Source organism: Somniosus microcephalus, chromosome 5 (assembly GCF_052327205.1).
Source record: "Somniosus microcephalus isolate GS21.2 chromosome 5, FLI_Smic_1.0, whole genome shotgun sequence".
Classification (NCBI taxonomy): Eukaryota; Metazoa; Chordata; class Chondrichthyes; order Squaliformes; family Somniosidae; genus Somniosus; species Somniosus microcephalus.
The window spans coordinates 219,246,815-219,272,349 of NC_140991.1; the positions used below are offsets into that span (position 1 = coordinate 219,246,815).

Below are 25,535 nucleotides of genomic sequence, written 5' to 3' on the forward strand. Positions count from 1 at the left end.
CGGACAGACGGCCTTTAACAGTTAAGCCCTTGCTGGAAAAGATCCTGGCAGCTGTGGGGGAGGAAGGGGAGGTGTTCATCCATAAGGTGAAGGCTCATTCCACCACAGAACCCCGCAGTCAGGGCAACCAGCAGGCGGATGCGCTAGCCAGGGAGGGTGCCCGCAACGGCATTCTCTGGGACCCCTATGGACCCGGACCCGTGGCGGCGATCCAAGGCGGGGAGGGGACTCCAGGGAACACAGGGGTGACACCGCCCCTAGACCTAAAAACCGTCCAGACCCTGGATCCCGCCCTCAAAACGGTCCTCAAAGCCATTGCTGAGGGTAAGCAGGTAGAGGGTCCGTACAGTACGGCAGCCCTCTCAGTCAAGGAAGGCATGCTGTTCCGAGAGGAGCAGTGGGTTGTGCCGCAGCAGCACCGGAGGGAATTCCTTCAACTGGCCCATGAGGGTCCAGGGGCAGGACACCCCGGGCCTGAGGTTACTTGGCAACGGGTAGAGCAGGCGGGATGGTGGCCGGGACTTAGAGACGATGTCTGCGAGTTCTGTGCGAGCTGTCTTGTGTGTGCTGCAAACAACCCAGACCCCCAGAAAAGGAAGGTGCCCATGGGACACATCAGGAGGGTAGAGGGACCGTGGCAATCGATTCAGGTCGACTACATAGGGCCCCTGCCCGCCGCCCAGGGCGGTTATAAGTATTGCCTTGTTCTGGTGGATGTGTTCACCAAATGGGTAGAAGCTTTCCCGTGCAGAACAGCTACGGCACTGGGTACTGCCAAGATCTTGATCCGGGAAGTGTTCTCACGGTGGGGACTCCCCCGTTTTGTTGAGTCCGATCAAGGGAGTCAGTTCACCGGTCAAGTGATGCAGAACACCCTCATGCTCTTGGGCATTGAAGGGAAGTGGCACGTAGCTTACAATCCCCAGTCATCCAGGATTGTTGAGCGCATGAACCGGACCCTCAAGGAAAAGCTGAGGAAAGAGACAATGGGCTCGCCCCAGAAATGGGCGGAGGTCCTGCCTTTAGTCCTCATGGGGATCCGAGCCAGCCAGTCCAAAAGTACGGGATACTCCCCGCACGAATTAATGACTGGGAGGATCATGCGAACACCCACCCATGTACTAGCCCCGGTGCTCACTGAGGGCCAACTCCAAGAGGTGAAACGAGACAAGTTCGTCCAGACCCTTTTGGAGCGCCTGAAACAGATTTATGGGCAGGCGGCTGGGAACATAGGGAGACAGCATCAGGGCAATCGACTGTTGCTGGAACCTCGTAAGCAACAAGAGTGGGAAGTCGGAGACCAGGTCATGGTTAGGAACTATGCCCGGGTGGGGAGTTTTGAACCACTGTACATGGGGCCTTACAGCATTGTAGACAAGGCCAGCCCCATGGTTTATGCAGTGAAGGTGCCCTGACGTACAAAATGGTTTCACATTAACCAGTGCAAACTGTTTAAGGCGGGTGCACAAGGGCCAACAACAGTGGCCAGGTCTGAGGACGAAAATCCCCAGCCTGCGACAGAGTCACAGACCATACAGGCTGGAAGAGTGGCCTGCGTGAAGGGAGAAGTCATCCCATTGGAGTGGGAGGTGTTGTGTATGTAATATGTGTGCTACTTGAACCTATGGACAGGACTGCACTACTTGTAGGGCGTAGTGATACGCAGTACCACTCCTGGCCATAGGGGTATAAATAGTACTGTGGGTACTGATCTCCCCTCAGTTCCCGCCTGTGGGCATGAAGTAAAGACCTACGTATAGTCCCTACCTCCAACCAGTAAAGACCTGTTTGAGTTATACGTTTAAGTCTTTGTGTTAATTGTTCAATACAATACACATACTTAACACTGGCGACGAGTCAGGTTCTTACCCTGCGGCAGTTGAAGAGAGGTTTCAAACATCACCACACCACTAGAAGCGACAGGCTTTAGGACTCTGAAGCCTCCATCAGCGACTGAGCACTGGAGTGCAGCAGCCATCCTGACAGCTTCCAGCGACTGACAGAAGTCTTTCTGCAGTTTCCTTGTTCAACCTAGGTGGTGGGGTAAGCCGTGCAGCGTTGGCTGCAAAGACAGGGCTGGGGAAGTTGGAGGAGATAAGGGCGATCGCAATCCCTGATAAGAGCCGCGGTGAAATGCGCGAGCGGGTAAGCCAGAGCCCGGGAGGGAGCGAGCAAGAGCCGCGCGAGCGGGCGAGCCAGAGGCCGGGAGCCGCTTCAAGTGCGAGGCGCAGCGCGGGCCAGCGATCGGGACCAAAGATAAGGGCTGCACTCGGGCTGAAAGGCGCAGCGTCGGCAGACACTGAAGGCGCGAGAGCCGCGGTGAAAAGCGCGGGCCATCGATCGCGGCGGAGATAAGGGCCGCACTCGGGGCTGAAGGGAGACGGCGTCGGGGGACGGGTGAAGACCGCCAAGCGTGGGAAAACCGCCATTTTGTGGGCGGAGGACGATGGCAAGAGCGGGAAGCCGCCATCTTGGATAGCAGTAAAAAAAAAAATCTGAGAAATTGCAAATCTGATAAAGTACTACAATGCCTAAACACGGGAATATTAGCAACTTTGATAGTGACATCGAAGATTGGGCCATATATGTTCACAGAATCACAGAAACCCCACAGTGCAGATAGAGGCCATTTCAGCCCATCGAGCCTGCACCGACACATATCCCACCCAATCCCCGTAACCCCTACACCTAACACATATCCCCATTTAATCCCCCTAACACTAAGGGTCAATTTATCATAGCCAATCAACCTAACCCGCACATCTTTGGACTGTGGGAGGAAACCGGAGCACCCGGAGGAAACCCACGCAAACACGGGGAGAATGTGCAAACTCCACACAGACAGTCGCCCGAGGCCGGATTCGAACCCGGGTCCCTGGCGCTGTGAGGCAACAGTGCTAACCACTATGCCACCGTGCTGCCCTTGAACGAGTTAAAAATTATTGTAAGGCCAATAAAATTCGTGAGGCTGATAAAGCACTAACATTATTAAATTTAATGGGTGCGAAGACATACGGGCAATTGAAACACCTGTTATCACCAGATGAACCGGCGGATAAGACGTTCGATGAGATTGTTACTGTCCTGAAAGATCATCTAAACCCCACGCCGCTGATGCTAGCGGAACGATTTAAATTTTACGACAGAAGGCAGCTACAGCATGAAAGCAATGCTGAATATTTGCTGGAATTGCGTAAATTAGCGAAATATTGCCAGTTTGGAACGGGACTGACAGATGCACTACGAGACAAATTTGTGTGTGGTTTATTTAAACAGGATACACAAAAGCGACTGCTCGAGGAGAATGAGCTGACGCTTGAGAAGGCGGTCACTATGGCAGCAGCACACGAAGCCGCAGCGAGAGGCACGGCAGTAATGCAGCTACGGTCACCGGAGCTCAGTGCACACAAATTGGGTGTGAGTTCTGGCAAATGTTATCGTTGTGGAAAGACAACGCATGATCAGAACCAGTGTTGGTTTAAAAACCAAGAATGTAGAACTTGTGGTAGGCTTGGACATATAGCTAGAGTATGCAGGTCAGGGAAGAAGACCAGCAACAAGAAGTCACCGCAAGGAAAATACGCAAAGGTACACAAGGTGACCGAACAGGAGTCCGATTCAGACGCTAGCAGTAATGAACTGGCTAGCTTAAGCTGTAATGAACTGGCTAGCTTAAGAGTACTCAACGCTGGTAAGGGTGCAGACCTCCAGACAATTTGGGTCACTCTTCAGATAGAAGGAGTCCAAGTAAAACTGGAATTGGACACTGGATCGGCATTGACGGTCATAAATAAGAAAGATTACGGAAAGTTATTCCAACATATTCCCCTACAGGATACGGGGATTATATTGAAAACATACACGGGGCAAAGAGTGTACCCCATCGGGAAAATAGAGGTTGCAGTGGTCCACAAGGGCGAAGACAGTCAAATAATGGACTTATATGTGATATCTGAAGGAGGTCCTCCACTACTAGGATGGGAGTGGATTAGGAAAATGAATATGGACTGGCATTTCCTACAAACAATAACGAGTGAGAACTCGGTGAAGATAGTCGGCCCAGACTCTGGAACGGATGATGGTAAGCCAACTCAGGTGCAAAAGACAAAGTTTCAGCACAGAATTCCACTGAGCAACAACAACATAGTTTAACTGTGGATTCTGAGTCTGGCAAGTCTACTGATGTGCCCATTTCTGAGGGACACCGGGCTCGAACTCAACTCCATTTCAAACTACAACAGCAATTAGAACAAATGCTTCGCCGTTTTGAGCAAGAGTTGAATGCAACGAAAGAGTTCTTTGATATAGAGTTGGAGAATCTGGAAAGACAACAGAAGCAGCTGATGGAGAAAATGGAGCAGGAGCACACAAAACGTCTGATGTCAGAGGAGTTAATGGTCAGCCAACTCCTGCATATGCTGAAGGACAGGACTCTGAAATGGGAAAAACTTGAACACGAACTTCAATATTCAAACGAAAGGGGTTCGGAGCTCTCAAAGGTTATTGGAAGAGCTGAGGTGGCAACACAGATTGAGATGACTGCAACAGAGCAGCCCTTGGATGCCAAAAGTACGCTGACTCACGTCAACGTAGAACAACAGACCGCTGAAACAGCTGCTCCGGTAGAGGGATTGAATAGTCCGATCAATCAATCTCCAAAAGAAGTTGAAGTAGTAAAATCTCAAATGAGGTCATTAGTAAACGACTTGCTGAAAGCCCAGAAAAAGCTGGATGAAGAGGTACGCATGAAGAAGTCTCTTCAGGAAAGATGTCTGGACTTGGAACAAAAGCTGGCTAACGCCCAGCTGGGTATGGAGGAAATAGAAGACCCTCTCGCTAGCCTAGATCAGGACGACACCGAATATTACTATGTCCTGTCCTGCCCAACTTGTAACTTCGACTCCCACCATACAGAAGTCATGGAGGAGCACCGAAAGTCTACGGAACATCGGGAGAAGGTGGCTCTACTACGGAAAAAGGAGGAAGAGAAGGAGGAACTGCGCATGCAGCTGGCAGCTGACAGTGGAGCCCAGAGAGTCTCCAAGAAGCAGAAAAGGAAAAGTCGAAACAGAAGATGACCCATCTGAACCATTATTACCTCTACCAGATCACACACGTGGTCCCTCCGAACGGAGCCAATTCAGTTCGGAAGTTCAAACAGTTAAATCCATGGAAGGACTATTGAATGAGTCACTCCAGCAACGTGAACCGACTACACCACAGAGATTGAATCTGTGAACTGTTTTCCGCAGAGACTGAATCTGTGATCTGTTTTGACATGAAGTTATCTATGTATCTATGTTATTCTGTTATGTAAACCTGAAGTTATATATGTATATATGTTATTACGTTATGTTAAATGGGGAGATGACTGTAAAGCTAAGAAGGGAGGAATGTTGTGTATGTAATATGTGTGCTACTTGAACCTATGGACAGGACTGCACTACTTGTAGGGCGTAGTGATACGCAGTACCACTCCTGGCCATAGGGGTATAAATAGTACTGTGGGTACTGATCTCCCCTCAGTTCCCGCCTGTGGGCATGAAGTAAAGACCTACGTATAGTCCCTACCTCCAACCAGTAAAGACCTGTTTGAGTTATACGTTTAAGTCTTTGTGTTAATTGTTCAATACAATACACACACTTAACAGGAGGTCTCCCCCCTGATTTGGGATTCGGATGGGGAGGGGGCTGAACAGCTTGACCCCGCCCTTGACCCGATCACGGAGGAGGATGAGTCAGAGGACGAAGATTCCGCCCTCGACTCAAGCTCAGGGGAGGTAGGGATTGGGGGAGGAGACTCACTACCTGTAGGGACAGGTGCGGTAGAGTCGGATACCACAAATCCCGGCCCCGGGGGGGCGGAGCCAGAGGGAAGGGAGCCGGAGCCGGCAGCTGTGGTGGGACCACAGGCTGTGACGGTGAAAGTCCCAACCCCCGGTCCGTCAGCCCTGGGAGCCTCACCCAAGGCAGCCCCTCGTAGGTCGACTCGAAAGCCCCAGCCCAGAAAGCAATGGTCCAACTCTCCCTATCTTCCCCAACCTCGATACAGAGCAGCCCGAGAGAGGCACGATTCCCATTCAGCAGAGACAGGCTGCGGGGGATCAAAGCCTAAGGTCAGTGCAGCCCCGCCACAGGAAGCGGCGTGCTGCAGCCCTCACAGGAATTAGGTAGGCCGCCCGAAGGAGGGCGGCGCTGTATATAGGTTTAGGTGATGATGTCAAGTATAAGTCATTTTAATGTCAGTTTAAGATGGGAAAAGTTTGAAATGACGGAATGTTTAAAGAATAGTTTTCAAAGTCTGCCCAGTATGTGTGGTTGTTTGGAAGCAGGGTCAAGGGACCCGCGCGTCCGTTTAATTAAGCCAGCACCCGTTGGGAGCCTGGCTACATCATCTTGTCGATTACAGGAACCAGGGATACAATGGAAAGGATTCTCGTAGGGATCGCGGTGATCGGGTGCGGGCTGGCCTACCGGGGCCACACCAAGGACGTCATCGTGTTCGGGTGTTCCGGGGACACAGCCCCCATCGCGACGGATGGGACGGGGAAGCGAGAGGTTGAGGAAACCGCCACCTACTTCCACCAAGGGAGATGGCCAGGATGGCTGGGGACAAATTCTACGGAATACTCCAGCAATTTCGGTTTCGCCTACCAAGAGACTTCATTGATGTGCCCTCGGGTGAGGATCCTTGCACCCAGAGTCAGCGTTACCGTGGGAAAGAAGATCTGTTTGGTGTGTAATGGGAACGTACCACTAAGTCGATGGTGGTGGTTACGAAAGCTGGGAAAGGACATGAAAAACTCTACTATCGAGTGGGAGCGACTGGGTAACAATACCCATCGGACAATTACGGGGACTCACGGACAGTTACGTGTGTGTTGGGACAAATGGTGGGAACCAGATGAAGGAATATATGTCTGTATGTGGGGTTCGAAACGCGTCTGCCCCAAGGGCGTATCCATCTTTTTCCAGAGGCAGTGGCAGGTCGAAGGAAAGGGGATGAGATGGGATGTCAGCACTCGGGCGTGCGGAGCCCCATACTCCCCGATTCCGGTAAACGCCACTGAACTCATCACCCGCCCACGCAAGCCCCTGCCCACAATCCCGGTAGCACTAGCCCAGAAGGAAGGGTGCCCCACCACCACAAAGGGACCCGGAAACGGGTTAGTATTGGTACCCACCGGTCAGGTGCTGTACCAAGGGGTACACTACGCGGTGGCCTCAGTGATTTTAAACCTCACTGAGGTACGATTGCCGGAGTGGTGTCCCAGAGAGACGGAACAGTTGTACCAGGTACTGTTAACCCGAATGTTCAGACAATTTTACGAGTTTCACTTTGCCGACATCGACAAGGCCAAATTATACACCACACCACAGGAAGTTTTGGATCGGGTAGGGAGGCAAAGAAGGGGTACTGTAAATGACATTTTCACTGCTTTTAGCACCGGAACGTCTGTTGTCAACGCTCTAGACAACGTGGAGCTGCAGACACAGATCAATGGTTTAAAAACCCAGTTGAGGAACATACTGACAAGCGAAAATAAGGTAGTGGGTTCTGAGCTGCATGAAGACCAAGCCATGACACTACACTTAAAGGAAATAATTGCTGAGCTGGAGAAGCACGCTAGGACAGTAAATGCGCTCATTAAGGAGGATCGGAATGCGTCCGATCAGGCTGCGCAGAACGAGGCTTGTGTGCTATACGGGGCGTGGTTACTGGGCGAGGGCCGCAGTAATCTGGAGGATTTAAAACAAGGTTTGGTCCCGTCCTGGATCAGCAACAAGCACTTGCAAGCGCTCCACCCTTTCGAGAACGCATTAAGTCCGTGCCAACTCAGACTAGCCGCAGAGGCGTACCCAGTCCCAGTGGACTGCGGACGCTCGAATCACACTATCATGGGAATCGTAATAAGGATGCCGGTGTTGGGTCCCGCAGCAAGGCCCGCCCCGGTATACAGGGTGGAGAACATTGGAGTCATTCAGGGGGGTGCGCACATTCGTTACGCAGTGGTCCCGCCTTATGTCAACAGATGGGAGCGTACGATGACAGGCACCGACCTCTCGGGGTGTCGTAGCCGGGGAGCACACATCATCCTGTGCCCCCAGCATTTGAATGCCTTTTTGAAACCACAGTGCGGGTTCAGAGCCGCTAGCGCGAAGCCGATAAATTGCACCATGGAGGCAATGGCAAAGGACCATGTGCCCCCGCAGGTGGCATATATCGGAGGTGGGGCATACTGTGTCACCACTGCAGCACCTCACTACCGCCATGGACAGCACGAGTGGTGTCCGGTCAGTGACAGCAGTTTCTGTTTCAAACCCAGGGCTGAAGTTCAAGTGGCACAACAACGGATTGTCCCCATTCCTGCACCCTCCACCGTTCACCTCACTGTAAAAGAGAATTTCACGGACTTGCAGTGATTCATCGCGCATTTTGGTTATGTCATTCCCCCTCTCCCCGAACACCTCACCAAGATTTTAAAAGCCGTTATAGTTTCACAGAAACATTTCTACACACTGGAGCAGAAGACAATAGAGATAGGAAAAGACATATTGGATATGGTCACCCCACCATGGTGGGACCTGTTCACCAATATAGAAATCCCGGCCTGGATTAGAATAGCATCCCACATCCTAGTAGTGTGTCAGGTTTTAATTGTAATATTTTTATTGTTCGTGCATTGCAAGAGAGGCAAACGCCTCCAGAGGCACGAGAACACAGGAGAATGGAGAGAACGCTATGTACGAGTGGGGGAGGAGGACACCCCTGTGTAAACAGCTAGCGTTAAAAGTTAAAAAGCGTCCCTCCATTTTTAGATTTTCAGATACTGCAGGGTTTAAGTGTGTGAATATTGTAATATTATAGCCGTTTGGTGAAGTTTGTTTTTTTGATTAATAAAAGGTGTATACAGGTGGTGCAAGGAGCATTGGGCCCTTCACATCTGAAAGATTTAGTGTGTTATAGTTTAAGGTAATACTGCCTATGATTGTCCAATTGTACACAAGGTAATTTTCTGAAATGGGAACTGCATGTGTCATGGGGGTCATGGATAGTAAATTACCGGGAATGTTTGGACGTGAGGAATCGGGAAAAATTTGCTCACCAAGGATTATTGATACTGTAAGCAAGCTATCAGTATCACAGGGGGGACTGTAAGATTCGAAATTTTTCATTATATAATCACACGAGACAACAGGATTAATAACACAGCTTTATTGACCAAAAGAAGCTTGTACCGATAAAACCTTTGATAAAAGGGCACACAAAATGGCCGCCGGACCTCGTGATCAGTTTCTTGGACCATTTGATTTCTGTTACTGCAAGCCAGACAGGCTTGTGGATTGAGAACAGTAAGCCCGCGAAAGCCAGTATCGGGAAACTGAAACTCAGGGAAATGGGCATACATATTCAATTGGATTCTAAGTACAAGACAGTTTCAGGCAAACAGGATGGGGCCCATCAAGATATGGGCAGACAATGCATGAACACTTAAACCCATTTAATGTACAAAGGAAAAACCGTTTAACAGCCATCAAGGGAAATCTCCAGACCGATCAATATGCGAACCGAGTTACGGTGACAAAGTAAAAGACATTATCGGCCAGGAAGGCCAGTTAAAGCTATCACCGGCTCCCGTTACAAGACAAAGCGCCCCTGCAGAGATTTCTGCCCGCCAAAGTATTACAAAGACTGGACTATGATCTGGCGGGAGATAAGGCTGGCCCAAAAGGGTATAACTATGGATTTTGAAAAGTCCATCAGCGCCTCTTCTACCTCGGTAGCTTCGGAATTCGATCAGGACGTTTCGGATGGACATTTCGGAAAAGGACAACGTGGTCGGTGTTCAGCCAGACAAGGCTCGGCCACGACGAGAAGACAACGAGGGTGGCCCGGGTACCGTTGTCGGGAGATCATCGACGACCCAGGCCGAAGAAGAAGACACCCTCAGGAAAACCGACGATCCAGGCCGGAGGGAAAGGACATTCCGGGCCTAGCACTCCCGTGCCTCAACATCCCATTCTCGGGGTGTTTTCCTGCTCCATGAATCCAAATCCACAACAGACTTAGTGGATTTCAGCCATGACGAGCGCTCACCGAGGCTGTGTCCACTGCCTCATCGCCTGAGAGAGAGAGAAAAACAAGCTGCGCCAGAAGTTTCCAAATCCACGTGACGACGGAAAGCTGTGCCAAAAAGGCTGCGAACCCCTCCTTTTCGCGAGTTTGAAAGTGGTGAGCATGATCCCGAGTTCCTCAAGTCGAAACTTAGTTTAGGTATAAAGGGGAGGGAGAGGGTAAGGGTAATCGTAATGTGTTTCCCCTTTTTCGATGTGCCGTGTGTTTCCCATTTCCATGGAATCAAGTTTATAGATATGTGCATGCTTGTAGTCGCTTTGATTTGTGCTTATGATATGTATTTTGTAATGCTGCAAACTGTTCAATAATAAAAGCATCCATTTCGTGCTATTCAACCTGGTCTATTGGGTCTTTCTCTGCACTACAGTTCCCTGCACCTAAGTCCAAGGTCTAGAACCGTAGGGAAGAGTGGGTCGAACCACTCAAGGGTAATTATTGCACGAAGCCTGGTAGGAGACCAGAACGAGCAAGAGAAACCCCCTACAGCACCTTCTTACCACATCATAGACAATGGACAAGGACCTGTGGCTTCCTATCACTCTGACCACCATCATGACAAAGACAATTCACCCTGAGCCCTCAATGTGGCACTTCTATTTCCGAAATGACTGAGTCCAGGACTTCAACAGTTTGCCATCAATTCATTTTAATACATTGACTAAAGGATGGCATTTAACAATTAAACCCAACAGAACACCCAAGTGACTACCCTTGTGACTACTTGTGCTTTATCTTCCTCTTACGTGTGCTCCTACGTGGTGCCTCCCCTGTGGCTTCAGCAGATGTGGAGGCCCCTTTCTCACTTTCATGCTGCTCCTGCTTCGACACCTTTGGCGGGCATCCTCTGGGGTTGCGAGCCTGTGAGGGCTCGGCAACAGTCTGCTCCTCCTGCGGCTGTGCAGGGGCGAGACGCCCATTTGAGTTGGGTGAGGACTCTAGTGGGGCTCTGACTGAGGGCTCCGCAGTGGCATGGAAGTGTGAGCACTTGGAGAGGAGCCCCCACTTCCTTGTTGTCTGCTACCAACATCCCTCTCATGGGTCGGCCCCACTTCAGTGCTAGCAAGTGGTTTGACAGCACCTTGCTGCACATCAGGGGAGCCATGAGGAACCGTATCTGCACTGGCAGTCCTACTCCAGGGGACTTCCTTGAAGGTCTGGTTTCTCTGATCAATAGCTGCCCGTCACTCCTCCAGAAATGTCAGTCTATTCTGAACATTCACCATGTTTTCAACACTCTGACGACTTAGCTCCTCCATGGCCGTAGCCATCCTCTCCTCTACCATAACCATCCTTTCCACGGAGGTAGCCATCCTTTCCACGGAGGTTGCCATCCTTTCTGGGGTGATGCGTTCATGCGCCAATGCCTCTACAAAGGCTCTGCTTATGTTAGCGTTGGATTCCTCCATCCTCTCCACACACGCAGTGACCCTGGAGACAAAACCTGCCAGAGACTCCTGCACCTGTTCCTGGAGTTCCAGCACCACTCTCCTTTTGGATGAATCCGGAGGCACAGGGTCCACATGCAGCTGAGCAGAGCTGGGAGCGCCCCGCGGCCTTCGACAAGAATTCGCCACTGCTGTCCCTGTCTCCACCATCTGCTGATGCTCACTTGTGAGCTGTGATACAACAGGTGACAACACTGCTCTATGTCCTGAAGGTCCCACTGAGGTCTGAGTGTCTGCGCTGGTGCTGGGTGCGTTTAACTCTGCTGACGCTGCACCCTCAGAGGTTGCAGGGCCCTCTGAGGAGTCTTCCAGCTCAGGCTCTTCCTCCTAGATCGTGGGGAGGGGGGCTGTTGATGGTCCTGTGGGGGAGTAAAGAAATCAGTTAGACATGTGATATAAACGTTGAATGCACATGGAATTGTGAAGATGATCAGAAGTCAATGGCCTAGAAATTCAGTGGGCTGCGCCACCAGTTACGCCTAAAGAGGGCACTCAGTGGCTTTAGCGCCACTGGCCGTGCCCGCCGCGATATTTAGCGGGGCGCTAATGGCGGCGTTAGCCTGTTGCGCTGCGCCACCACCGATGACGTCATCGGTGTGCGCAGCGCCCCGCTACCGCCCCGATCATGATATTTGGTCGCGCCCGCCTCTGTAACGCCGATCGCAAATCGCGCCCGGTTCATGGGGCCTACCTGTGGCGGTAGTGGCGCAAATTAAGGTGGAGGTGCGGGGCGGCCATTTTTTCGGTGGCCGCCTGCCAGCACCTCCATCCCCGGCCTCCTGATCCCCCCCCCCACACCCGGGCAGTGCCAGCTGTGTCCCGAGAGCCCGGCACTTCTCCTCGGTGCCGGGCTCTTTTGCCGGCACTCGCGATCGGTCATCGCGCTGGTGCAGGCCCCTCCCCCTTAAGAAGGGGAGGAGGGCCTGCAGTACCGCAGTGCGCCGTGCCGCAGTGTGTGGCGCTGCAGCACGTTGCGCTGCGATATTCAGTTTCAGCGCCCCAAGAGGGACGCGGGGCGCCTCGAGCAGCGCCCCGCGTCCCTCTTGGGGCGCTCCAACTGAATTTCCGGCGGGCGCAACTGCTCCGTTCACAGCGGTAATTCCGGCGCCCAGGCGAGCTTGGCGCCCCATTTGGGGCTCCACCGAATTTCTAGGCCAATCTGTTTGAGCATCAGTAGCCATATCTGTCACTCAGGCAATGTAAATGAGAGAGATGCAAAGCTATTGTGTCACCAGCCTGCTCTGATGCGCCCGCCTGTCTGTCCCCCACTTTCACATCCTCCTCGGCTCGAACGACCTCTAGGGCCGCCTCCTCAGCGCTGGTGAGATGGGCTATTGAGGGTGGCCCTCCTCCTGTCTTTGCCCTTTCCCTCTTATTGTAGGCTTTTATTTTCTGCAATGTGGAACACAAGTAGAGTTTGAGTGAGAATGATAGAGTGAGTGTAGATAATCCATAGCATAGATGCTTCGAAGGACACAAAGATGGAGGCCGGTGTCGGGAGCAGCAGGAAAGCGGCATTACAGTGAGTATTTAAACCCACTTTTGCAGGCTTTTTTCAGAGGCTTACCAATCTGGTGGCGTTCCAGAGCCACGTCACAATTCAAAAAGTGACGCGGGCAAGAGGAAACAGCTGATTGGGTGAGTATGGCCAAGTGAGTATTTATACTACTCCATAGTTTGAGAGTTAAGGTTACTAGTTTATAAAGTTTAGAAGGTCGTCATTTTTGTGGTTTATAGTTTCTAAGGTCTTTGTTGTGTAGCGGGGAGTGCTAGTAAACAAGTGCCCTTGAATATATCATTTAATTATAGTGTAATTAGTGATATTGATTTGATTTAATTTAATTTGAATTAATTAAAGGGTAAGTCATGGCAGCACAGCTCGGCCCCGTGGCATGCTCCTCCTGCACTATGTGGGAAATCAGGGACACGTTCTGTGTCCCTGATGACCATGTGTGCGGGAAGTGTATCCAGCTGCAGTTACTGGCAGACCGCATTGCAGCGCTGGAGCTGCGAATGGATAATACTGGAGCATTCACAATGCTGAGGACATCATGGATAGCACGTTTAGGGAGTTGGTCACACCGCAGGTAAAGGCTGCACAGGCAGGAAGGGAATGGGTGACCGCCAGGCAGAGTAGTAGGCGCAGTCAGTTAGTGCAGGGGTCCCCTGTAGCCAACCCCCTCTCCAACAGATATACCGCTTTGGATATTGTCGGGGGAGATGGCTTATCGGGGGAAGGCAGCAGCAGCCAACTTCCTGGCACCATGGGTGGTTCTGCTGCACAGGATGGGAGGAAAAAGAGTGGGAGAGCTATAGTGATAGGGGATTCTATTGTAAGGGGAATAGATAGGCGTTTCTGTGAGCGCAAACGAGACTCCAGGATGGTATGTTGCCTCCCTGGTGCAAGTGTCAAGGATGTCTCGGAGCGGCTGCAGGGCATTCTGGAGGGGGAGGGTGAACAGCCAGTTGTCATGGTGCATATATGTACCAACGATATAGGTAAAAAACAGGATGAGGTCCTAAAAGCTGAATATAGGGAGTTAGGAGGTAAATTTTAAAATAGGATCTCAAAGGTAGTAATCTCAGGATTGCTACCAGTGCCACATGCTAATCAGAGTCGAAATAGAAGGATCTTTCAGAAGAATACATGGCTAGAGGAATGGTGCAAGGGGGAGGGATTCAAATTCCTGGGATATTGGAACTGGTTCTGGGGGAGCTGGGACCAGTACAAACTGGACGGTTTGCACCTGGGCAGGACCGGGAGCGATGTCCTAGGGGAGTGTTTGCTAGTGCTGTTGGGGAGAGCTTAAAGTAAAATGGCAGGGGGTTGGGAACCTATGCAGGGAGACAGAGGAAAGGGAAACAAGGATAGAAGCAAAAGACGGGAAAGAGAAAAGCAATAGTGGAAGGCAGAGAAATCAAGGGTGTAAATCAATCAGGGCCACAGTAAATAATAATTCTAAAAGGACTAAGAGTGTTAAAAAAATAAGCCTGAAAGCTTTGTGTCTTAATGCGAGGAGCATTCGTAATAAGGTGGATGAAATAGCTACGCAAATAGATGTAAATGGATATGATATAACTGGGATTACGGAGACATGGCTCCAGGGTGACCAAGGCTGGGAATTCAACATCCAGGGGTAATCAATATTCAGGAAGGACAGGCAAAAAGGCAAAGGAGGTGGGGTAGCATTGCTGGTTAAAGAGGAGATTAACACAATAGTAAGGAAGGATATTAGCTCTGATGATGTGGCATCTGTATGGGTAGAGCTCAGAAATACCAAGGGGCAGAAAACGTTAGTGGGAGTTGTATACAGACCCCCAAACAGTAATGCTGAGGTTGGGGATGGCATTAAATGGGAAATTAGAGACACGTGCAATAAGGGCACAGCATATAGATTGGTCTCACCAAATTAGTAACAATACCGTGGAGGACGAATTCCTAGTGTATACGGGATGGTTTCCTGGACCAATATGTTGAGGAACCAACTAGAGATCAGGCCATCTTAGACTGGGTATTATGTAATGAGAAAGGATTGATTAGCAATCTTGTTGTGCGAGGCCTCTTGGGGAGGAGCAATCATAATAGGATAGAATTCTTCATTAAGATGGAGAGTGAAGTAGTTGACTTAGAGACTAGGGTCCTGAATTTAAATAAAGGAAACTACGATGGTATGAGGCACGAGTTGGCTAGGATGGATTGGGGAACGTTACTTAAAGGGTTGACGGTGGATAGGCAATGGCAAACATTTAAAGAGCGCATGGATGAACTACAGAATTTGTTCATCACTGTTTGGCATAAAAATAAAACAAAAAAGGTGACTCAACTGTGGCTAACAAGGAAAATTAGGGATAGCATAAGATCCAAGGAGAGGACATATAAATTGGCCAGAAAAAGCAGCAAACCTGAGGATTGGGAGCAGTTTAGGATTCAGCAAAGGAGGACAAAGGGATTAATTAAGAGGGCGAAAATAAAGTATGAGAGTAAGCTTGCAGTAAACATAACAACTGACTGTAAAAGCTTCTATAGGTATGTGAAGAGAAAAAGATTGGTGAAGTAAAGAGTAGGTCCCTTTGCAGTCAGAATCAGGGGAATTTATAATGGGGAACAAAGAAATGGCAGACCAATTAAATACATACTTTGGTTCTGTCATCAAAAAGGAGAACACAAATAACCTTTCAGAGATGTCGGGGAACATAGGTTCTAATGAGAGGGAGGAACTGAATGAAATCAGTATTTGTAGGGAAATGGTGTTAGGGAAATTGATGGGATTGAAGGCCGATAAATCCCCAGGGCCTGATAATCTACATCCTAGGGTACTTAAGGACGTGGCCCTAGAAATAGTAGATGCATTGCTGGTCATCTTCCAAAATTCTATAGACTCTGGAACAGTTCCCATAGATTGGATGGTAGCTAATGTAACCGTACTATTTTAAAAAGGTGGCAGAGAGAAAATGGAGAATTATAAACCTGTAAGCCTGACATTGGTAGTGTGGAAAATGCTAGAGTCCATTATAAAAGATGTAATAGCAGAGCACTTGGAAAACTGCGACAGGATCGGACAAAGTCAACATGGATTTACAAAAGGTAAATCGTGCTCGACTAATTTACTGGAATTTTTTGAGGATGTGAATGGTAGAATAGATAAGGGAGAACCAGTGGATGTGGTATATTTGGACTTTCAGAAGGCTTTCGATAAGGTCCCGCATAAGAAATTAGCATGCAAAGTTAAAGCACATGGGATTGGGGGTAAGGTATTGACTTGGATAGAGAACTGGTTGGCAGACAGGAATAAACGGGTCTTTTTCCGAGTGGCAGGCAGTGACTAGCGGGGTACCGTAGGGATCGGTCCTAGAACCCCAGCTATTCACAATATATATTAATGATCTAGACGAGGGAGCTAGATGTAATATCTCCAAGTTTGCAGACGACACAAAGCTGGGTGGGCGTGTGTGCTGTGAGGAGGATGCAGAGAAATTCCAGGATGATTTGGACAGGTTGGGTGATTGGGCAGATGCATGGCAGATGCAGTATAATGTGGATAAATGCGAGGTTATCCACTTTGGTGGCAAAAACAGGAAGGAAGATTATTATCTGAACGGCAATAGATTGGGAAAAGGGGAAGTGCAACGAGACCTGGGTGTCCTTGTGCACCAGTCGCTGAAGGTAAGCATGCAGGTGCAGCAGGCGGTTAAGGAGGCAAATGGTATGTTGGCCTTCATAGCGAGAGGATTTGAGTACAGGAACAAGGATGTCTTGCTGCAGTTGTACAGTGCCTTGGTGAGGCCGCACCTTGAGTATTGTGTGCAGTTTTGGTCGCCTTATCTGAGGAAGGATGTTCTTGCCATGGAGGGAGTGCAGCGAAGATTCACCAGACTGATACCTGGGGTGGTAGGAATGACGTATGAAGAGAGATTGGGTCGATTAGGCTTATATTTGCTAGAGTTTAGAAGAATGAGAGGGGATCTCATTGAAACTTAGAAAATTCTAACAGGACTAGACAGACTAGATGCAGAAAGGATGTTCCCGATGGCGGGAGAGTCCAGAACCAGGTGTCACAGGCTAAGGATTAGGGGTAAGCCATTTAGGACAGAGATGAGGAGGTATTTCTTCACCCAGAGAGTGGTGAACCTGTGGAATTCTCTACCACAGAAGGCAGTTGAGGCCAATTCATTAAATATATTCAAGAAGGAGTTAGGTATATTTCTTAAGGTTAAAGGGGTCAAGGGATATGGGGAGAAAGCGGGGACAGGGTACTGAATTTGGATGATCAGCCATGATCTCATTAAATGGCGGAGCAGGCTCGAGGGGCCGAATGGCCTACTCCTGCTCCTATCTTCTATGTATCTATGAGTGAGGTCCCAATACTAAGGGCCCTCCCTGTGTGTTGTTAGTTGTTGTCATTGCATAACAGTGATAGGGAGTGTGAGGGCAGTATAGTCGAATTGTGAAGTGATTGTGTACATAGAGAGAGAGGGAATGGTTAAGGGTGCAAGGGATGTAAGGGTAAAGTGGGATGTGTTGGAGTAGGTTGACAATGCAGAGTGATGGTGCTGAGAGGAGATGGGGAGCAGAATGAGGGTAAAGGTGATGTTATACTCACTTTGCCTGTTCGGACAAGGTCATTGAACATCTTTTGGCACTGCAGCCAGGTTCTGCTGCATATTGATCTGAAACTGACCTCCTGAGCCAGTTGTAGCCACACAGCTTTGGTCTGCTGGGGATGTTATTTCCTCCCAGAGGATGGAAACAGCACCTCCTTTTGTGCTCTGGCTCCCTCCACCAGAGCATGGAGGGAGTCATCATCAATCCGTGGTGAGGCCTTGGGCCTTGAAGTAGACATTCCACTAGCTCCAAATACTTTGAAGAGAAGCAATCACAAGCATAGAGGCCAAAAATTAAACAAGGCTGCTTGGAGCCCTTAAATGCAGCAGGAAAAATAACATCATCAGAGGCGAGTTTCAGGCCCAAAAGACTCATTGGGTCAGAGGTACGCACACGCTGGGAATCAATTGCCCAATTAGGGCAAAATAGATCAATTATCCTGCCTGACAGCGGAGGTGGGAGCGGGACCCGCCGACCACCTGACACCTGGTAAAATCCAGGCCACAAAGTCTGGCAGCTGAGGTGGACACAAGGTGACCGGGAGTCGCAGATTGGGCCACGCCCCCCCCAGTGAGGGCCTTTTACCGACGGCAGCGTGGCCCCATAACCGGTGGAGAACAGTGAGTGCAGCAGCGGGGATGGCGCTGGCCCATCCCCCACCCCCAACCCAGGCTGTTTGTTGCTGTCAGGGACTAAAGGAAATCTGATACTGTCTCATTTCATTGACAAGGAGAATGGATATCAGGTAGCAGACTATCTGTTCTACTGAAGTGTTGAGAGTTTGTATAAGACCATGTGGTGTTTGGTCTTGCTGTCGAGGGATAGGTGTGGCATAGATGTGACAGACTACATCAAATCAGATATTATTCTCATGTCACAACGGGTCCGAAGCATCCCAAAATCTGGCTATATTTATCTAACCCCTGTGATGGGGTGACTGATGGATGATACCTGTTAACCAATTATTAACTACCACCTAACTAATTAATGCAAAACTGATTTGTGTTTACTAATTAGCATTTTAATTAGCTCAAATTTATTTATTTAACACTGATTATACTAACTGATAATTAGTAAATTAGTTAGCAGATTTATTCATTAACTTAACACCCTCTGCTCATTAGGCAATTGGTGAGTAATTTAATTTTGCTCATTACTGTACTAATTACACAGCGATTAATTTAAAAGCCGCTGAGCGGTGTGCGCGGGACCTCCAGACCACCGAACGACTGAACGGGAACATTGGTGTGCGGCCATCAATAACTTACTAAAACTTGTTAAGTGGCCCTCCAGCCCAAATAATTGGCCACCCCTGTTCTAGGTGGTAGAGGTTGCAGGTTTGGGAGGTGCTGTCGAAGAAGCCTTGGCGAGTTGCTGCAGTGCATCTTGTAGATGGTACACACTGCAGCCACGGTGTGCCAATAGTGGAGGGAGTGAATGTTTAAAGTGGTGGATGGGGTGCCAATCAAGTGGGCTGCTTTCTCCTGGATGGTGTCGAGCTTCTGGTGTTGTTGGAGCTGCACTCATCCAGGCAAGTGGAGGGTATTCCATCATACTCTAACTTGTGCTTTGTCGAAAGAGTAAAGACTTTGGGGAGTCAGGAGGTGAGTTACTTGCTGCAGAATACCCAGCCTCTGACCTGCTCTTGTAGCCACAGTATTTATGAGGCTGCTCCAGTTAAGTTTCAGGTCAATGGTGACCCCCAGGATATTGATGGTGGGGGATTCGGTGATCCCATTGAATGTCAAGCGGAGGTGGCTAGACCCTCTCTTGTTGGAGATGGTCATTGCCTGGCACTAGTTTGGTGTGAATGTTACTTGCCACTTATCAGCCCAAGCCTGAATATTGTTCAGATTTTGATGCATGTGGGCATGGACTGTTTCATTATCTGAGGAGTTGCGAATGGAAATGAACACTGTGCAATCATCAGCAAACATCCCCATTTCTGACCTTATGATGGAGGGAAGGTCATTGATGAAACAGCTGAAGGTGGTTGGGCCTAGGACACTGCCCTGAGGAACTCCTGCAGTGATGTCCTGGGGCTGAGATGATTGACCTCCAACAACCAAAACCATCTTCCAACTGGAGTCAGTATTAGTCTACAAATCCAAAATGAAGAACCCTCTGCATGTGTGTAAACATGTGTGTATACAGCCTCATTTGTCTGATCAGATGGGTATATGGAACTGGAAGTATAATTCAGTGTCACCAGTTCTGCATCATTCTAAGCAGGTATTAGTTTCAAACCATATCTGCAGCATAACAGCACCAAAGGAGTACTTTGTACTGGCAGTTTCACCACCAGATCATGAGAGCAGACAGTATAAACATACATACCAATACGCAGCTTAAAGTCATTGAAAGAATGCTTGTTGATCACATCAAGTTTTATCATGAGTGCGAAGGCAAACTCTAACATGGTTCCAATGTGTGTATACTGTCTGTCTGCCTCCTGAAAATCAAGAGAATCTTTGAATCAAATTGCATAAGAAAGCAAGACTTTCATTTATATAGCACCTTTCGTGACCTCCGGACGTTCCAAAGTGTTTTACAGCCAATAAAGTACTTTTGAAGTGCAGTCACTGTTGTAGTGTAAGAAACGCACAGCCAATTTACGCACAGCAAGCTCCCACAAACAGCAATGTGATAATAACCAGACAATCTGTTTTTTAGTGATGTTGATTGAGGGATAAATATTCACCAGGACAACTCCCCTGCTCTTCTTTGAAATAATGCCATGGGATCTTTTACATCCACCTCATTCGAAAGATGGCACCTCCGACAGTGTAGCACTCCCTCAGTACTGTATTGGAATTTCAGCTTGGATTTTGTGCTCAAGTCTCTGGAGTGGGGTTTGAACCCACAACCTTCTGACATGAGAGGTGAGAGTGCTACCCACTGAGCCATGGCTAACGCTTAGTGACTAGGCAACACACAGTTCACAAATGAAAGGTATATTGGGAAGCATTTAGAAATTGTTCATAAAACTGAGCAAAAATAAATCTATGAATGTAAGCTAAAAATGCAGAAAATGTTATTAAGCAACATTAATTTTTTTTTGAAGGAAAATGTGGATCAACACACAAATCACTAAGTGCCGTAGAGCCTGCATAATGAATAACATTGAGTGTTAATATATATTACATAATAATCTACCAAAGGACATTGATCCACTTAGCTGTCATGCCCAAATTTAAGTATTTTAAATAATGCCCTGCTCCAAAGGTATTTGCTATAATTTTGCACATGTGATGTAGAATCTCAAAAATTAAGTTCAGGCTTTTATTATGAAACATAACACAGATGTTTCTGCTTTTATGTTGTTGATGCATTGATGATGTAGCTAACAGTTCACAGATCAAAATAATACAATGTTATTAATTTACTTGTTTGCCTGCTAAATCTTGCACATTGTGTTTGCAGTTTTCCTGCTTTTTGTAGCATTAGCTGCTGAGCTTTCCTGAAAGTGTTCCTGCCAAGTATAGAATCACCACCTCATCTGATGGGTTGGGAATGGCTGCTGATTTATGTTAATTCACATTATTTTCTGTCCAGAGTACTCTGCTCGCCCATTTAAACTCGCACATGGGGAATCTTGAAACGTGGGCGCTCAACACCCAGTACAGCTGAGACTAGCATGCACAGCTCCTGCTACATCTATTTTTACAATTATTGTAATTGGGGCCCTATTGGTGTGAATACTGTCTCTATTTTTGCATTGTTAAATGCCTGGTAGCAGGTTACCTGTCTACTGGCAGAATAATGAATGTTATGGGAATTGCACAGAGGGAGGAAAAATAAACTATGCATTTATGCAAACAGATTAATCTTATCTTGGAAAGCAGTCAATGCTTGTGAGGAAAAGGTTATTAACCGTATTATTATTTTGGATTTCAAGCTGCTTGGCAGTTCCCAATTAAGTGTCCTCTCTATATAGTCAGCACTTTGGGAGCCTGATCCGTGTCAAAACAAACATCAGTGTAGACCAAACCACTGTCCTCACAGCACTGATTCTTCTGAGCCAGGTTCAATGGCAGAGTGGAAGATGAGTACCATTTGAACTAGATTGGAAGGAAAGAACAGTGCAGGTTCAATGGTGGAGGAAGGAAAAGATTGGCAGATTAAAATGAGGTGAGAGGGGGAGTACCAGGTTGAATTGAGGAGAGCGAGGCAAAAAACATGAACTGGGAGAGTTTGAAGAGGAGAGAGCTGGTTGGATTTTTCTATTCTCATAGTAGAAGGTGGGTCGGAGCTGAACTTCTACCCACTGCCCCGACCATGCCATGAATGCAACTGATTTTCCTGAGTCAGGTCTGATTAAAAGTCCTGATGGGATCTCCACCACACAAGAGCCCTATACATCAAAATTTGGGCCAGAAGAAGGAGCCAGCATTAAAAGACTTTAAAAGCAATTTTTACAAATGGTTCTGAATGAACAATTGACCCAAGGCATGGGACAGAAGTGAAGGACAGGTGTCCACTACCAGACACTCTCAGTCCATTAGGACCTTCAGTGGTCTTTGTGCCACTGCCCCCATGTTACCTGGGGTTGGTGGTACAGTAGCGGGAAGGCAGAGAAATAGGATGGTTTCCTTAGTCCCGCCACCCTGACTTCATTTAAATGCAGTGTGGCAGTCAAGGGTTGGGTGGCGAGTTTCCTGCTTGGGGAGAGGAAAACTTGAGATTTCACTTTTCAGGGTCAGGGATTTAGTGACAAGAGGAAAGAAGCTGGAGGCAGTGCTAGAGTGGAGAGAGAAGAGGGAGTTCTGGGGAGGATGGGAAGAACACAAGTTTGAATTGGAGGAGAAAGCAGAATGCTGGGTTCAACCAGGAAAGTGGGGACTAGAGGTAGAGCACCAGTTTGAACTAAGGGGAGGAGAGGGTGAAGTTTGCTAGCATGAACTGGAAGAGTTGGAGAGGGAGAGGGTGAATTGGGTTCAGAGGGCAGTGAGTGTCTCAATAAACTGGGGGTGTGGTTTGAGGGGAAGAGTGCCCCTATGAAACAGGAAGAGTGACTATTGAGGTAGGTTTTGGAGGAAACCCAATGACATTGCAGTTTTCCTTTTATTTGATTAAAAATCTATCAGTTGTGAAGTATAAATGGAGGAGCAATATTTGGAAATGTGTATAATTCTAAATTTACTGTCTGCCATCCTGATTCAAATAATCCTATGATCAATAAGGACACATTTGAGTTTCCTATTTGCTGTGATGCTATTTTTAAAAGAAAAGAAAATTAACTAAAAACTTTTCTCTCTCAGTATACAGATTATTGTCTGCTGTTAAGGAAAGCTTTAAAACATAAAGAAAAATAATGAATTACCAAATACAAATACAGAATACTTTTCAATAAAATTGAGCAAATGTTTCATCCTTTTTAGGTGAATAAATGCAATGCACTTCTGCATTATAAATTCCAAAATACTTAAAATGCACAAAATTAAGTATTGAAAGCAACAACTTGCACCCCTTTAACAGAAAAATGTCCCAAGACATTGAATGGTGAGCTAAAGAAGGTATAATTAGTAAAGGTGACCAAAAGCTTAGTCAAAGTTATGCGTTTTAAGGAGGATCTTGAATGAGGAGAGGATAGTGAAGCGTTTAAAGGGTTTAGGGAGGGTATTCAAGAGCGTGGGACATTAGTGGCTGAATGCAGTCACCAATGGTGGGGTGGGGGGTGGGGGGGTGGTGGCGTAGTGCACAAGAGTTCCAAGTTAGAGTAACAAAGAGTTCAGGAGGGGGATTGTAAGGCTGGATGAGGTTACAGGAATAGGGGAAGGAAGGTCATAAAGGGGTTTAAACACGAGGATGAGAATTTTACATTTGAGATATTGGAGGACCAAAAGCTAATGTTGGCGAGGACAGTGGGACTTGGTACGGGATAGGATATAGGCAGCCGAATTTTGGATGAGCTGATGTTTATGGAGGATGGAAGTTAGGTGTTGTCAGCGTAATTGTGGAAGATGGCACCATGTGTGTGGATGATGTTGCCAAGGGGTAACATGTAGATGAGGAAGAGGAGGGGGCCAAGATAGATCCCTGTAGAACTTCAGAGATAATGGTGCAGGGGCAGGAAGAGAAGCTATTGCTGAAGATGCTCTGGCTACAAAATGTTCTGGGTGGGTGGGGGTGGGGGGGAGGCTGGTGGTGACATAACCCCAGACTCCACTCCCAAAAAAATAAATTTTGTGCCTTCAACATCTGTATGCCTCCAGACTTTCAAGCGCTTATTTGCTCCCCCCAATATGATTGAAGGAACATTGGGTATACCAATAGCTTAAGTTAAAAGCTCATGCCCCACTGCAATCTCAGTATAATTACTTGTTTTCACATACCATAGACAAGGTCAGATTTGATTTTGAGTTGTTAGGTTTTTGAAACTATTAGTCAACTTTTTTGAAGCTATTGATCAGCGTTTGCTACTTTTCTAGGTTGGCAATTATGTATGCAACACTGTCACAGCTAAAAAAAACAGCCTAATTCATCTTGATATAATTCACATGGAAAATAACCAGATGATTGCACTTGTCTAACAACAGCCATTTTAGTGGAAATAATCTGTATTCACAGTCGATGCTAAACAGACACACCTTTGAAAAGCAAAATGTCAAGTGCTGTTTAGCAATGAAGAGTTCACTATAGGGACAATTATCACAGATTGCACCACCGGCAATGCCTTTGAGATACACTAAACAATGAAGAGTGAATAAGGCTCTTCAGATTATTTGCATTCTAAGAAACTGCAGTAACTCATTTTAATTGGTTGCTGTCATTAACACAGAACAACCACATTTCATAGTTAGAATTCTAATTAGCAATTCAAATTGTTGCTGCAATTACCAAATTAATCCTCTTCTACAGATCCTAATAAAGCTCTTTCACTCTGATAAGTTTAGATGCTAAAGCATGTCACTCATTTTGTAAAATGGGCACAGGTATATCAATTTCAGCATAACCATGGCAATACGTTTAATAACTAAAACAGAGCATTATAATCTGTTCTTGTTTAGTGGAAGCTTGGCTGTAAATTTAAAATAAAAGCATGTTCTGCTAAAGATGCTTCACTATGTCTGGGAAAAAGTTCAGATGTTTTAAAATGCTTTACAAGTCAACCATTTCAGGACTATGATGGAACTTTTGCAGTAAAATTGAAATCAAAAATGATAGTGTACGTGAGGGACTGGGCACTGAATGAAACTGAACAGGTCGCTCCTTTTATATCCCTATCTCTCTTTTCAATAGCATCATGTTCTAACTCATTGATCCTTTATCTATCAACCATGTGCTTACCTCATGAATAACAGCATTACCTCCCTGGGCTATTCCCTCTACTGGATACATATGCAACTGCATTGTATTATTTTAAACATTACTATTTGTATCATTTTATATTATACAGAAAATGTGTATGTGATATATATTTTACATTAAAGTGGAAACTGAGGATTAGGAGAATTATAGCTACGCCGATGCAATCAATTGTTCATACAGATTGTTTTCTTCACTGGAACATTTTAGGTTAAGTGCGAATTAGGGCTCTGCATAAAGGTAATTTATACATTTGGCAAATATTCTAAAAGAGTAGTTCTGCAGTCTTGTTTTACCATTTATCTGAATTTCCCCAAATCACATTTTTTTAAATTGGGCATTCTCTAATTCTAAGCCCATAGACTGTCTTTACATTACCCATAGTTAGGAGGGACAATAAATAGTGCAGATGGGAGGAGGAAGTTGCAAAGGGGCATAGAGAGTGAGTGGGCAAAATTATGGCAAATAAAATTCAACATGGGTAAGTGTGAGGTTATCCACTTTGGACCTAAGAAAGATAAATCAGAGTATTTTCTAAATG

The 25,535-nt window shown here is 47.4% G+C and overlaps 1 protein-coding gene across 5 annotated transcripts in view; it reads right to left on the bottom strand.

Annotated features, from left to right (window-relative positions):
• Window positions 1–25,535, bottom strand: part of adcy2b (adenylate cyclase 2b (brain)) — a 779,528-nt gene that overhangs the window by 34,075 nt on the left and 719,918 nt on the right. For all 5 annotated transcript variants that reach the window (XM_085988701.1, XM_085988702.1, XM_085988703.1 and 2 more), the window contains one exon: window positions 20,024–20,138. In XM_085988701.1, the coding sequence (XP_085844827.1) occupies window positions 20,024–20,138 (115 nt within the window). The remainder of the gene's footprint in view (window positions 1–20,023; window positions 20,139–25,535) is intronic.